This window comes from Papaver somniferum, chromosome 7, assembly GCF_003573695.1.
Source record: "Papaver somniferum cultivar HN1 chromosome 7, ASM357369v1, whole genome shotgun sequence".
In the NCBI taxonomy this organism is placed as follows: Eukaryota; Viridiplantae; Streptophyta; class Magnoliopsida; order Ranunculales; family Papaveraceae; genus Papaver; species Papaver somniferum.
Genome location: NC_039364.1, coordinates 145,731,795 through 145,748,114, shown reverse-complemented (window position 1 = coordinate 145,748,114; position 16,320 = coordinate 145,731,795). Strand labels below are relative to the sequence as shown.

The following is a 16,320-nucleotide window of genomic DNA, read 5'->3' as shown; positions in this document are numbered from 1 at the left end:
ACATTCGTTCATCCAATCAGGCATAGCGTTCGTGGTTAGTCAGAGGCCGTTGTTGTCCACTCAGGCGGCTAAACAGTTCTACCCCTAGAAAACCACCCCCCTAATCATATCGATGAATGGCAAAATGTAATTATCACATCACCATATACCCATCCATACCCATATCAAATTACAGAGTATACCATTCACATATACACAACACGGAAATACCATAACATCATCATCCATCATCCAAGTAGTCCCCACTAACAAACCTCTACACATTCTCTATTTAATCCCTCGTTTTGCCTCCATTTCATCTTCTCTATTCATTCCAGAATTTTCCGACGCTATCAGAAGAAACTAAGAAGTGTTAGAAGACTAAGAAGAAGAAAATGGGCGAGGTAGTTATTAATTAATCACGATTTTTGTTTTCTCTTATGGATTTGTCTAATTGTTTATTAAACGGCGACTTTTTATTGACATTGTTGTGATTTTTTTTCAGAAACCAGAGAAGAATCAGAATGAAGGGGAGAAGAAAGGGGGAGAAGAGAAGAAGAAGGGTGAAAATGGAGTTGTTCCTATTGTTTTGAAGATTGATATGCATTGTGATGGTTGTGCTAAGAAAGTTATTAGGTCCATTAAGCGGTTTGAAGGTAGTTTCGCAGGCTTATTCTCAAGGAAACTCTTCAGTATATGAAAGTTTACTTTTCATGGTTTAGATTTGTCTGGTTTTAAAGCTTTTGATTCTAAAAAAAAATGGCTTATAAAACCTTTTATCTCAACCTATTGTTTTCTTCTTTTCCCTCTTTGTTTTACCATTACAAAGGGATGTCATCATCCTCTGTTTACTCTGTTTTTCAGTGTTCAGATACTTCATTAGTACTCTTCATTAGAATTTTCTTTGATTATTTGAGGTTATGCTACTCTTTTGTTGTTACATTCTATTTGATTTTTCTCGATTTCTTCATTGAATACTCTGTTCTTATTACTCTGTATGATAGTCCGTTAACGGTGTCCTTGTTGTTGTAATTTCAAGGTGTTGAGAAGTGTTCAGCAGATAGCACATCAAATAAGATAACAGTAATTGGAAAAGTTGATCCAGTAAAACTCAGAGAAAATGTTGAATCCAAAACAAAGAAGAAAGTTGAACTCCTTTCTCCGATTCCCAAGAAAGAAGACAAAAATGGTGGGGATAAGAAGAAAACAGAAGAAGCAAAAAAACCAGAGGAGAAGAAACCCAAAGAGGTACCAACACTACTAAAAAACTTAACCTACGCCTGGTCTCTGTGTGTATTTCGTACATCTTGCCCCCCTGTAAAAGCTTTTTTTTTCAGGGTTTCTTCAGTTTTTTAACTTTTAGCTCTTAGAAACGACGTGGTTGTTGGTTGTTTTAGTGTTTGTGTTGGTGGTGGTTTTAATTCAGTTTTCAGATTTTTCAGTTTTTCAGATTTTTCAGTTTTTCAGATTTCAGAATTCGGAAGTACAGGATGTGTGTGTGGGAGAGATTAATGGGTCATTCGCTAATCTCTTTCTCAACCCTGTAACTCCTTTTTGAATTATCGTTAATCATAATTAGTTATTTTGGAATCACCGCCTTAGTTTTGTCTTGCAGCTCTTCTGATGCGTGATAAAAACCTACTTAGCTAGTGGGTAGTTTTGTATACAGTGATTCCATAATGAGTGTTTCGTTCACTTATTTTACCACACAATCTATGAGGCCTATTTTCTTGTACTAAACAAAAGTTTCTGAAAATTGGATTTGTGCAGCCTCAAGTGATTACTGTTGTTCTCAAGACTTCCTTGCATTGTGATGGATGTGTCAAGAAGCTTAAGAAGATGCTTAAGAAGTATAAAGGTGATTATTATTTTAACTGATATCTTGGCTTGGATATAATCTGTTTTAGTCCTTATATGTTCTCATTATGGGTAGTTTGTATGATGATTTTGTTACTTAAGTTTGGGTTTGATTGATGAAATTACAGGAGTTGATTCATCTACTATCGATGCACAGAAGGATTTGGTGACTGTGAAAGGAACAATGGATGCTAAGGTTTTGACAGCTTATTTGAAAGAGAAATTCAAGAGACCTGTAGATGTTGTTCCACCCAAGAAAGACGATGGAAAAGGGAAAGACGGCAGTGATAAGAAAGAGAAGGGTGGTGATGATGGAGGTGAAAAGAAAGGAGAGGGAGGAGCTGCCAAGAATGGTGGTGAACAGAAGAAGGTTACTTTTGACATAAGCAAGATGGATCACTACCCATTCGGTTATGCCTATGCTTACCCTGGTGCTGCTGCTGGGCCAAGTCACATTGCAGAGGGATATGCATTTGGAAATGGTTATGGTAATGGATTTGGAAATGTGTATGCTAATGAATATGCAAATGGAAGTGGAGCTGGAAATGGGTATGTGGTTGATCATCTTCACCCACCACAGATGTTTAGTGACGAAAACCCAAATGGTTGTTCAATTATGTGATCATGAAGAATTAAGATAATGTTCAGAAGAAGAATGTAAATAAGGGAGGGGGGTAAAAGGCAAAGAACAAATATAATCAGAGAGGGAGAAGTAGATATTTTGGGAGATATAGTAGGAAATCAGGATTATGAGTCATAGTAATTAGGTAAAGGTTTTAGAGATCATCATGGGATTCCTTAATTTGTTCAACTGATGTTAGTAATGGCTTAGTTTTATTATCTGGTGTTAGTAATGGTTATTTTGTGACTACTATATGTCCACTTTTGAAAGTCAAATTTTAATCTTTGGCTCATGATTTTCCACGTTTATTTCCATTCAATCTTCTTTCATAATCTTAACTTTGATTGAATCAATGAATCTGCCCTGAATCTGTCTTGGCCAGCCAAATTGATATCAACGGGTACAAATGGCGTAAATAAGGTTTTCACATTTAGTCTTGCATAATTATGAATGTTGTGGACTTGTTTCCCGAAAGGACCACTATTGATCATTTAACTTGTTTACAACCTACGCATATTCTTCGATGGTCAAGGGAACGAGATGGGTGTGGAACGTGCGGTATGCATCAATCAAAACGTCAAAAACGACATTATTTGTGTTGTGACTTTATCTTTAGTTTAACCTCTATGGACCAAAATGGGATTCACATCTAAGACGGTGTAACATGCATTGCAAACGGCAATAGATTATAGTTGTCATATTTGGCCTCAACATTTGCTCAGCTTTGGACCTCCACACAAGGTATGAAAGTGAAATGAAAATGCGACAACACCTATGGCTATGGAGGCACGCATGGGAGGCAAATCATTTATCGGCTATTCGTAGTTGGTTTGATGCAAGTTATATAGTTGTGTCAACTGCGTCCCCAAACCACACCCAAAAGCTGGTAATTGACTAAATGCATTTGAGGCTAAAAACTTAGATAGCTTTCAATAGCGAGACTTTAACAAGGAAACTTGGCCTAAAATGTTCTAAAAGGGTTCACACTGAAAACAGCCAATTCAGTAGTTTTCAAAACTAAGGGACCAATTTGAAAGGAAACGAGCGTCCGGTTTGGAGACAAAAACAAGTGGATACTGATTGTGGTGGAGGGTGGATTGAAACTATCAAAATTCAAAAAGAAATACAGGAAAAAATTACACGATATCTAAATCAGCAACAACGACTACAAAAAGTTCTGTGAAAAAAGTATAAAGGATAAACCCTTTCAAATCTGAAGTAAAAATATTAAAATGAGATAAAGCCTTATAATTAATTGATAATAACAAGTCAAGATGCGTAAAATGGAAACTTCGATTACGAATACACTAAAATACAATTGTGAGTAGATTACTTTATAATAGCTATCTAATACGGTTTTGTATGTTGGTTGGATGTGTCGTCGATGTTCTTAAAATCGAGCCCAATTTTTTTTAATTAGGAGAAAAGGTTTGATGTCACTGATTAAACCACTTTAATCTTTATTTTTGACAATGGCTGGTTAAACCATTTAGTTTAGAGGGAAATTATATACGGAAATTGGTTATTTGTCCAAATATTTTTAAAACATGGTTCAAATGGACGAGTAAAAATTATTATGGGTGAAATGGACACCAAAAAAATAGCAAGGACGAAACTGGATTCATCTGACTTAAATTTAAAAAATAGTAAGGATGAAACTTGATGCATCCTGATGTAAATTAAAAATACGAAAAAGTATTTAAAAATGGGTAGGATGAAACTGTTTATATCCTGGCTATTTTCACATTTTTGTCCATTTAAACAGTATCAAAATCTAAATGTCATTTTCACCTAAGAATTGTTGACTTTGGTTTTTTAACCAATTTTGTGGATTATATATCAAATTTATTCTGTTTATGGTTTGGACGTAACATGCGAACAACTGGTTAACATTTCGACGGATAACTATTGACTAAGAGGGAAAAAAATGATCGTCTTTACAGTGACAGGAAAAGAAACTGGGATAGAACAATAATCGCACTGAAGTGCAGAGGTGTAAATTGGGTTGTGCCAGTACGAGCACAGCCCAGCCCCGCACGTGATTTAGCCCAGCATGGCCCAACACATTAGTTTCGTGGGCTGTGCTGGATTAGCCTAATCGGCACAGTACCACAGCACAGCACGCGGCACGGATAAGCACATGGTCCATCCCAGCACGTTAAGAAAGCACGTCATAGCATGCACAAATACCCCATATAATAAGGCATAATATACCAATTTTTTTGTATATATCATAAAATAGTCACCATTCAAGCTAGTTTTTGACATTTTATGCTGGCTTATTTACAACCACACATATAATACCTTAATATTTGGAAAATATATTTCAATATCGTTGTTATAATGTCGTCACCTATATTTGACTAGAACATTAATTTACATGACAATAATCCAATTTTATATTTGATGGGCAATTTCTTTTTATTGAATAAACTTGTTAATTTCACTTGAAATAATTTCATACGATATGTGTCTATTTAAATTCTCGTGATAATGTCCGACTTAATGTATACGTTAAGTGATTTCAAATTGTTTATAGCACGTGTGCCAGCACGGAACGACACATCACGTTTATTCGTGTGTTGTGCCCGTGGGCTGTGCTGTGCCTAGCTTTTGACTAGTAAAGCACAGCACGGCACAACACGTTTAAATCGTGGCAGAGCACAACACGGCACATGGCACGTGAAGCACGCGACTTCGTGTGCCAGCTGTGCAGGGCCGGCACGTTTTATACCTCCATTGAAGTGTACCTTATATATTTTAAGAGATAAACCATTTCTAAATTTTACTAGTTATTATCCATAAGTAGGGCTGTCAATGGGTACCCATTACCCGGACCCGGACCCGGTATATTTGAGTCCGGTTCCGGGTCCTAAAGTTGGACCCATTAGCTACTTAGGACCCGGCGGGCAATTACCCGATTAGACCCGAATTTAAACGGGTCCAAACGGGTAATACCCGTTGGGTACCCGTTTATTCATTCTTTTATTCATGTTTTTAGCAAAATTACAAGTATTTTTGCTAGTTTTAGCTTTGATATTGTACTCATTAAAATTTTTTCTCTTACATTTAACCTTTATTTAGTACATTAATAAGAAATAATAATAAATTTTTATAAAAATTACTTAAATCCAAGCCAAAAAGAGAAATATATTAAGTTTTTGAGGTTTTTTAAATAGTTTTATTAAGACCCAATGGGTACCCGGAACCGACGGGTACCCGGCTATTTAAACGGGTCCGGTTCTGGGTCCACAAGTTTAGGAACCGGACCCGGAACCGTTAGGAACCGGACCCGACCATTATAAGTAGGGTCCGGATCCGGGTCTAGTGATACCCGGGAGGACCCGGACCCGTTGACACCCCTATCCATAAGGGTATAATTGTAAAAAATACTTAAACATACTCCTTTTTCCTCCTTGCTTTAAGAATTGTGCAAACTACAACTAGCTCATCTAATTTAAGACGGAGAAGTATTATATAATACACCTATTTTTTTCATCTTTTATCATTTAATTTGCCTAGATGTATATGAAGAGATTAACAACATGATTAACAACCTTCAAAACATAACTAATGGTTACAGTAGAAAAAAGAATATTCTGATTAAGCCTAAGATCAATCTTCAGTACGTATATGCACTAACAAATTTCTCAACTTGGAAAAATTAGAAACATACAGATCAGAGAAACAACTAGAAGAGGTTAACTAACAGGTAGGAAGCGTGATTCGTTACCTAGGTTTTTTTTATGTTTAGATGTAGGATAGCCTTATATTTTTGGTGATAATAAAAAGTCAGAGTTAATAATTAGGATATTTTTACGGATGAGAATAAAGGAGAATGGGACAGAGAAAAAATAGAGATGGAAAATAGGAGAAACAAGGAGGGAAAGCTTTACTAATATGGTGCCAAAACCATTACCGATAACCACCGCTTAATTTTATATATATATATTTTTTTTTCTTTGGATTGAAAGGGAATCTATTAAAGAAGGAACGCGTCTTATTATACCAATTATATGAACTTCTGTTGGTAGTCTTAATCATTTTGCGTTCTTTGGTCATGGAAGTTTTTGTCTTTAACTGTGTTTATCAATTCTCTATATAATAACGGAATTTTTTAAAGCGTTCTCATTCACCAGATTTCCACGTTCACTAGAGTTCCATGTTAATTCTCGTTTCTGGTTGATTCTGGCCCCACCAGTTTTTTCTTTTTTTTGGAAAACTTATTAAATTTAAACAAAAAAAAAATCAGGAGAATATTTTTTATTCCGCTAATAAGATAGCTAAATATTAAATATTCTTTTAGCCTAAAATAGCAAGATCTTGAAAATCTCATAACGTACCAAAAATATATTAATGAATATATATAATTAATCATAAAATCAACTGTTTCATCATACCAAAAATATATAAAAAATTGGCTATATTTAATCCTAACATTTATATTCTCAAACAAAATTAAAATAAAATCACATCACCATCACCATCACGATTTCATCACAAAACTAAATCAACCAAACAAAAATAAAAATAATAAAAAATGTCCAGTGTCAAATTTCACATTTTGTAATTGAACTAATCATAATTACAATTCTTAGCTATTGATAATTAAACTAACTCTAATGCGATAAAATTGCAATTCTTATGAAATTAAAACTCTTTAATCAATAATCAAAATATTTATAGTGTTGGATGGATGCTTACCTGTAGATTAAAACGTGTTTCTCTTATTCAAAAAATCAATATTTAATCCTGCAAAATAATTGAAATACAAAATCGTTAGTAAAAAATCGTGGGTATAAGCATGATTTAGACAAACTGAAAACAAAAAAAATGTAGTTAGAAAAGTGCAATCGATAAAAATGATTTTCTTAATATTTTCATTCCATAAAAAAAGTAAAACAAATAAAAGAAATTTTTATCTCCGAAAATGTGGGAGATTTTTCAACATTATTTCAGAAAATAACTTACCAAATAAATGTAGGTATTTGAAAATATAGCGGGTATCCAAAAATATAATATATTTTTTGTTTTATTTTATCCTATTTTAACTGAAAGTGGCAAAAATATTGTGTGCATGATATTTACGGTAAAATATCATTGGTAAAAAGATAACAAAACAGGTAAATCCGTGATTTTCATAGTTTAATCTTACCAAAAATAATACAATAGGTTTAATGCAGTTGGCCAAAAAAAAATATAATTCTTATACTATATTCTTAGATATGTCTCTTTATTTAAACAAAATCTCTTTATTAAACAAAATCTTTATATTCATGGATAATATATCTCTTTATATAAAGCTCCGAGCATAAGCCAATCCTGTCGACACCGCTTCTCTTTTAACGACGGTTTTTTTTCTTCGTTTTGTTTTCTGATCCCGGATATGTTGCTGCTTTGTAGGTCTTCGCATCGAAAAAATTGGTAAATATTCGTCTTTTTCGATCTTCTTTTCGTATTCGTTTCTCCATTTTTTTTTATCGATATAGAGCGATGTCCTTTTTTCTACTCGTCTTTTATCATGGAAGTTATTGGTAAATTTCATCCCTTTAAATTGTCTTTTCCTTCTCCCCTCTTTTACCTATAGAGAATGATGGAATGCAAAGTTGATAAAAGAGAGAAAATTTATGGACAGTTTCTATTGGGAAAACCTTTTGGTGCTTTCACAGAATGTTTTTCCGTTGGTTTAGCCGAGATTAATAGCAAATTCAAGGTTAGTTCGGACTCATTCTGCTATATTTTGAGTTTTCATTCTTATTCAAAACATATATCTCAACACATAATATATCTCAACACATAAACCTGTTTTTTCTGATTTTATTTTTATTTTATATAACCTTTAAACTCGATATTGCATTTGTTATAGCAATAGGTCACGTAGAACAAAAGACATTTTAGAATTTTTTCAGTTGAAGTCATTTTAATTTGCTTAGAAATTTTTCTGATTCTTCTTTAATTAAATTTAATTTGTTAGATTATATTAGTTAAACAAGAAATTCCTTGAACTTTATTTTGCAATTGTTCGTGACTTAAACATAAGGTAACAAAATCATTTTTGTTTTTATTCTTCCTTCCATTTTTCCAAGGGTTATCATTTGGTGTATACTTTTGTAGGCTGCAAAATTTACGTTGTGTAAGGATTGGGAAGGAATATACATTTAGGGAAAATTAGCCCTTTTTCCCAAAGATATGCTTATTTTGTCCAACAGGGGATTGTCTACTTCTGCGCATTTGTCCAGCAGGAGATTGTCTATTTTTGTGCAAAAATATGCTTATTCATAATGACCAGCGGGTCCTGTACATTGTATAAAACGAAACGAAAGGCAACACCTTGATTGGGAACAAACAAGTTGCAAGGTCATTTAGTGTTCCAATCACTAAGGTACTGTTGATGGGTAAAACACAAGTGAGCATCCACTTTTTCATAATCCAAATTTTGCTCCACTTATTACTATACGTGAACATGATGTGTGAGTTGAGATGTACAAAATAATTTATTACTGGTTACTGAAAGTGTACGGACATGTGGGATTGGATGACTCAATGAAATGATTTTTAACATGTGTAGTTGTACAATTTCTCACTCCAATTGATTACTATAGAGCAAAGTAGTAAGTCTAAAATTTGTCCCTGCGACATTTAGTTTGAGAATACTAAATTATTTGGTTCTAATGGCTTCACAACTTATACCGTTATTAATTGTTTAAGTAAATTTTTTTGATGTCACAAATTCATTATTCATTAGTTCCGACTTCCAGCTTTGTTATTCTTCCCTTTTACTAAATGTTTGGGTTCTTATAATTTTGCACTTATACGGCTAATTTCTTGCTTGCAAGATATATTGTTATGAAGTGGCTTTTCGTATGATATAGATATTTTTTGTTCTTTATGGATTGAGTTGCCCACCAGTGTCACCTTATCAAAAGTCCTCGCAGTGTAATCATGGGCCCTTATTAATTGTATAAAAGGGGGAAGACTACTAACCAAAATGCAGCATCACTCAGTTAATCGAACTTTTTTCCCATGGAGACTAAGCGAGAGTAGCACACTGGTATATGTGGTTCTCTATATGTGGTTCTCTAAACAGAAAAAGATAGTTTAGAGGTAGAAAAGTATTTGCGGTCCACCATCCTTTATCAAAAGATTCTTATGTGTTCCACAAACGGAAACATGTATTACCTATCAAAGAAAATTGCCAAATTTTCGTAACCAAGTATCTGACACCCCACCATTTTAGTCTTTTTTTTGGTAATATTAAAAATTTAGGCAACAAAATTCTAGGAATTTTTTTTTATCCCATGATATGCCAACTACATTCAAGAAAAAATAAAATTTTATAATTTTACCTTAAAAAAATCTGATAAAAACTTTCAACATACAAAAATATATTAAAAAATTGGATACATTTAATCCTAATATTTAAATTCTCAAACAAAATTAAAATAAAGTGACATCACCATCATGATTTCATCTCAAAATTAAATAATAATAAAATAAGAATAACACTAAAAAATGTCCAATTACACATTTTACAATTAAACTAATCCTAATTACAATTTTAAGCTATTGATAATTAAACTAGACCTAACGCGATAAAAATTACAATTCTTATGAAATTAAAACTCTTTAATCAATAATCAAAATACTTAGAGTGAGAATCATAATTATGATCTTTGCTGCCATAATCTTAAAATTGAGTAATAATATAGTAGATATTTTCCACAATATTTTACAAGATAAATAAATTTTCGCAGCTATATTTTCCACAAGCTTTTCCATAAACAGAGATCTTTGTTGCCGTAAATACAAATTAAAATTGCTCAATTTATTCTGAATTATATTCCTCACGAATGTATACGGAGCTTGGCACCGGATGCTCTGTCCCTTAAGCCATTTGTGCCCATGTCTCGGCTACTCACAAGTCGCCATGTTGATTATTTGATTTTACAACATATTATATTTTTTTATTGGATTCTTAGAGCATCTCCAATAGAGTTTGGGTCTCTAAAAAAATTGGTTCCACGTAGGATTTTAGATACTCTAACATAAAAAAAACTCTCTCCAACGGTAGATGGATAATCAAAAATTAGTATGAGTTGGTGGTTTGAGTTTGGATGAGAATATCTAAATTTAAATACTCTCATCCATACCCATGTCATAAAAAAATTCTGGTTATAATTATTTTGACCTACATTTTAGATTAAGTAACCTATAATTAAATGGCATTGTATTAAAATAGATATAGATATAACTACCAATGGAAATGCTTATCAAAACAGGATTTTATATATACATAATGTCAATTAAATGCCTAATTATAGGTTTCCACATAGGATATATACCCAGAAACCATTGGAGATGCTCTTATTTAAGCAATATAAAAATATTATCTCGAGATCTTGTTCTTTCAAATCATGGAAATAAATTTTATGCCGATGCATCTTTCCCAAATAATTATTCAATTGATGAGTGATAAATCATTGATCAGAAAATGAGAAAAGAAAAAAAAGGCATAATTGATGAACCTATCAAAAAAGATAAAATTATTATGATCGTTACCTAAATCATATTTTGGAAATGTTAAGCACCAATAGGATTTAATAAGAAAATCTCTCAAATGAAATCAATGAAGAAACCCATTAATTTTAACTGTCTTTGTGATGAATATCTTGGTTCATTCTTTCTGAAAAATCTGTTATTTCTCTTCAATGACCTTCAATTCTCAGCACATCTATTTTCCACTCTTGAAAATCCTTTTTCTTTTTTAGAGTGATGAATCACAATTTTTATTCTGAGAAGATTATATTTAACATAGTCATTGGAATAGTTGGATAGAGAGAAGATAATGTCATGTTGAAACATAATCCATTATTATGATTGTTACCTAAATCATGTTTTGGAAATATTAAGCACCAATAGGATTTAATAAAAAAATCTCTCAAATCAAACCAATGAAGAAACCCATTAATTATAACTGTCTTTATGATGAATATCTTGGTTCATTCTTTCTGAAAAATCTGTTATTTCTCTTCAATGACCTTCAATTCTTAGCACATCTATTTTCCATTCTTGAAAAACTCTTTTCTTTTTGAGAGTGATGAATCGCAACTTTTATTCAGAGAAGATTCTATTTAACATAGTTATTGGATTAATAGTTGGACGGAGAGAAGATAATGTCATGTTGAAATATAATCCACGTGACGTCCAATGAGTGGCGGAGACCGGCCAAAAAGAGATTTAAGAAATGTAGGATTTGGAGCCAAACAGTAAGAAGCATCTTACCAAAAAACAACAACAACGACGACGACGATATGAAGCTATTTCTCGAGATTCGGGGCCGTGTCTCGCTTATTTTTAATACCAAGTTATTGTTAATTGTTTTCAACGTGGCGGAATATGTCTTGGATGCAATCTATAACAAGGTAATTTATTTTTTTTAAAGCTCGCATATTTTGAAATCAAACCTTTGCATGGAGTTTTAATTAACAGTCCGTGTAGGAAATAAAAAACGCTCTTCTGTGAAGCAAATGCAGTTAGTTTGGTTGAAAGAAAGGATATTGTATTATTATTGTATGAACTGTTGCACATGTAATACCAACATCGTACACAGGATAATCAGTCGTACTGCGTTGGATGCATAATTTTGGAGCCGTCAACTAAACCAGTATACGTATAAAAGATTCCAAAAAAAGAATATGAAGTTTGAACTATCAAATTTCATCTCAAAGTGGTGGATCACACTTACAATGCAGTGTTCGTTCTTATGGACATACCATGAGAAGAGTTCATGGGTTGTATCATAGAGGAGCTCTATAAAAAGGTATCAAAAATCAGTTATCCTAATAACTATTCTTTTTGTTGATTATAGTAATATGCTTACAAAAGAAATATGCTGGTACATGGAACAGAAAGTCACTCCACAACCACGACATTAATAGTTCCTTGCATAAAAAATACGCTCCATTACCAAGATATCAATCGTTCCTTACCAAGACAAAGTGGAGACAAAGGAAAAAGGAATGGTAAGAAGAATTACTTTTTCATTGCATTGTTTCCCACAAAGTTTACTTTAGCTTTTTTTGTTCATCTTATTTTCTTACACCAAGATATTTGTTTAGCCATCAGTTTTTGTACCCCTTTTTTATTTATTTATAATATTATGTAACCAGTTTCCAATATTCCATACCAATAAATAGACCCGTCCATCGCACGGGTAAAAAACTAGTACATATAGGTTTGTATATTTCTGGTTAACCTGAATTACATGCCGTCAATTTATACCTAAAATTTCGAATTTAACTATTTTGGGTTAGTTATGTGCCTTTTGGATTTAGCTAGGTAGAATTATGTATGGTTTTGAAGTAATATGGTTAGTATAATTTGGAAAGAGCCATGATTTGAATGAATATTGGTGACAACTTGAAAACGTCTTATTCTGTGCCCATGTCATTGCTTGTGTCACAATTCACTAGGTTTGGTTGGTTCTAGCTCTATCCAGAAAACTTACTCTTTAATTGATTAATTAACTAATTAAATAATCAAGATCATTACACGTGAGTAGTTAATTCAATTGTGAAATTTGCCCCATGAAAGACATGATTACTAAGCGCTGATGTCGAATCTTTCGGGGATACCATTCTATATAAGACAAAAAAGTAAAATCGATCATGACCGTTAGATTATTTAAACGGTATCCCTGCTAATATCGGTACTCTTTTTAACAATTATATCATTATAACCATGTCAATGAATCCCTTTCCGATTATAAAAACAGTTATTGTTGTTTTTGTTTTTTGTGCAAAAGGTTAAATCGTAAAAAGGATTACCATTAGATTATTTAAACGGTATCCCTGTTAATACCAGTATCCTTTTAACAATTATGTCATTATAACCATGTCAACGGATCCCTTACCAGTTATAAAAGCGGTTATTATTGTTGTTTTTGTTTTTTGTGCAAAAGGTTAAATCCTACAAAGGATTTACAATGAAAGTCTTTATTATAACCTTCATATATGAGTGACCAAACAATTCAGCCGATAATCGCGAGCCAGTTCTTCCCGCTTAAAATCGGTGTTCAAATGTAACCCAAACTGGAAACACGTTTTTTGTGCCATTTCCGAATAAATCACGAATTCTTTGAATTATCGAATCATGCGCTCATTTAGGGCTGGCAACGGATAACCGATAACCGATATCCATTTCCGAAATCCGACATCCTATAGAATTTAATCCGACATATCGGATATCGGAATCCGATATTCTATCGGATATTTCCTCTTAACGATAACGGTATCAGAATAGGCTGCTTCCGTTAGGTTAATATCCGATATCCGATAACCTAGGGGTTTACTTGTAATTTCCTACCCCTATGTATTATCTATCAACTGTCGGAGAACCTAATCTTCTCTATTCTCTAGTCTCTCTAAGCGTTTTTCACCCCAACACAGAAGACTTAGAGAAGAGATTCGAGAAGTTTGAGAAGATTGATAGAGAGGAACTGAGTGACCGAGTGAACTACATCTATTTGATGAAGAGTGTGATGATCAGAGACTCTCAGAGAAGTAAGTCATGAACCTAATCTATTGTTTCAAAGTCAGGTTTCATTTCCCCCCTAAATCGATTGCATATTTTGATGTTTAATTTTGATGTTCTTCTAATCTAATCGAAACCCTAAGGAAGTCATGAATGTTTCTATGTTTAATTTTGAGATTCTGAAAATCATTTTTTTCCAGAGAAAATTAGGGTTACTAATGCATTTAAAAAATCATCAAGTTTTGAAGTTTATAAAGATTATAGGAAATTGGTTTCCGAATTCACTAAAGCTGGTTTGTATGAGAAAAATGGTCACGGGGTTGCAATTTCTGTGATTGTTATTGTGGTTTTGCTGTTTCTAAGTATTTATGGTATTTTAATGTCTGATAAATTTTGATGATGTCTATCATGATTTTGTTATCTTTGCGATGTAGTGTTTGATAAAATTGCTCACCCGAATGTGAAAATATTTAGTGAATTAGTCTTTGAGACGCATATGTACCTAACATGATATTATTTTTCTAGTTGCAGAAGTATAGTCCTGGAAGACAATGAGACGTTCAAGAGATTTAAAGGGTATCTCTCTCTGTCAATCCTGCTGAATTGTTGTTTGGTTTTGTTGTAGTCGTTGTCGTATCATTCATTGCATTGGTGGAGATATTATTTTGTTTAGTCTGTCATGTATGCATGTTTTTAGCGATGTGAGGCCTAAATAGCTAGTTGTAACTTATCTACTTATCTTATTTTATAAAATTAGTTCTGCAGTTCTGCTTTTCTGCTTTGGGTGTCTCTGCATACTATCCAAAGCTATTCTGCTTTGAATTGGTCCCTTTTCTGTCATTGAGTTCAGGATTCACCTGATTCAGAACTCAATCTTTAAAAGTTATTCTACAGAATCTATCTTTTATATTGTGGTTGGTTAGACTCGGTAACAGTTGGTTAAGGAAATTTTGTGAACATTCTTATCAGTATTTGGTGAAGTTATATCCCAGTGCTATTTAATTGGTACTTGTTTAAGCTCATTTTATAAACTGGTACTTGTTTCTTCTCTGTGCATTCAATTTTTGTACAATTATCTAGATTGTGTGTCTGTTCATTGTCTGGTTGATATTTGAGAATTGTAGCACACTGAATTCCAATGGCTCGGCCTAGTTTCCACTAGTGCATTGTGGCCTGTCTTGAACTTAGAATTCTGAAGTTATATCTGGTTGTTTAAGTTGTTTGTACGTGACAAGTCTAGAACTCCTCTTGTTGTGTACAGTCAATCTCAGCTATATTTTGAACAGTAGTAGCAGTGTCAGTGTCGTTTGAGTGTTTGTAAGAGGGTAAGAAGAGTAAATCATTATCATGAGTCTGCAGTTAGCCATCATTCTTGCTTCTGATAAGTAGTTTCTCTTGCTCAAAATATCATCTTTCAGTCATGAAATTCTTGAGGGCTAGAGACATTGTTCATTGGATAATGGATATAATGAATTGTTTTTATGGTTTCATAGTGATTTGGTATAATTTAGTAATGATAGTGCAGCTGATGGCTAATAGCTTAGTGATGATGCTACTGCTCTTATATACCCTGCCATATGTTAAAACAATTATCTTCAGTTTGCAGAAAACAAATGGAAAGAGTTAATTTGATAAGTATGTATCTCAGATAAATATTTGATAAGTATTGCTATGCTTAAGTGATTGGCTGCCAGACTTCTTTGATGCAGGTAAATATTTGTTTCTTTTCCTTTGCTTTTTTAGGTACCAAAATCTTATCTATTGTAAACTTCATTAGTACTATATGACCAGTTTCATGAGTTCTCTTGTGCACTCAAGGGTATCAATCTGACAGATTATTAACCTTGTTAGGTCTTCTGTGCACTGACCATGATGATATTAACCTAGGTCCACTGCATCTCTTAGAACAGAACCACAATTATATTGTACTGCTCTCTGAAACCAGGTCTTGACAGATGAATAAATCAATTGTACTGCTCTCTGAAACCAGATTTTTGTGAATGCATATATGGAAGTCGTCGACTAAAGTTGATGCAACATGCAACCAGCAAAGAAGATCCAGCCTGTTTGAGTGTAGTTTGTTTTTGTTTGTAGTTGCAGATTCTTTTATTTGTTTTTTCATGTGTGATGTGACTGAGGTGTTTGTGTGGTTTGCTTTTCTTACACTGAACAAAAAAAAGACTCTATTAAGAAACTTAAAAAGCTTAAATTTTCAGCATTTGTTTATGTGGAACAAAATCGGATTTTAACGAATAAAAATCCGATATCCGATAACTTAACCTTAACCTTATCGAATTGCATTTTTTGATATCCGCCGGATGTTATCGGAT

General features: G+C 33.1%; 1 protein-coding gene and 1 long non-coding RNA gene across 3 annotated transcripts; both read left to right on the top strand.

Annotated features, from left to right (window-relative positions):
* The first annotated feature begins 244 nt into the window (after positions 1-244).
* Positions 245-2,753, top strand: LOC113298656 (heavy metal-associated isoprenylated plant protein 3-like). The gene is made up of 5 exons (XM_026547450.1): positions 245-383; positions 485-635; positions 1,019-1,227; positions 1,750-1,837; positions 1,965-2,753. The coding sequence occupies exons 1-5, from the start codon at positions 375-377 to the stop codon at positions 2,456-2,458; spliced, it is 951 nt and encodes a 316-aa protein (XP_026403235.1). The 5' UTR covers positions 245-374; the 3' UTR covers positions 2,459-2,753.
* Positions 2,754-7,712: 4,959 nt separating this feature from the next.
* On the top strand, positions 7,713-9,066 carry LOC113293043. Of its 2 annotated transcripts, XR_003332020.1 has the most exons (3): positions 7,713-7,882; positions 8,046-8,171; positions 8,573-9,066. It is a non-coding gene; the product is annotated as an uncharacterized LOC113293043 (long non-coding RNA). The 2 variants fall into 2 exon arrangements; XR_003332019.1 differs by lacking the exon at positions 7,713-7,882 and having other exon boundaries at positions 7,908-8,171.
* Positions 9,067-16,320: the final 7,254 nt, after the last annotated feature.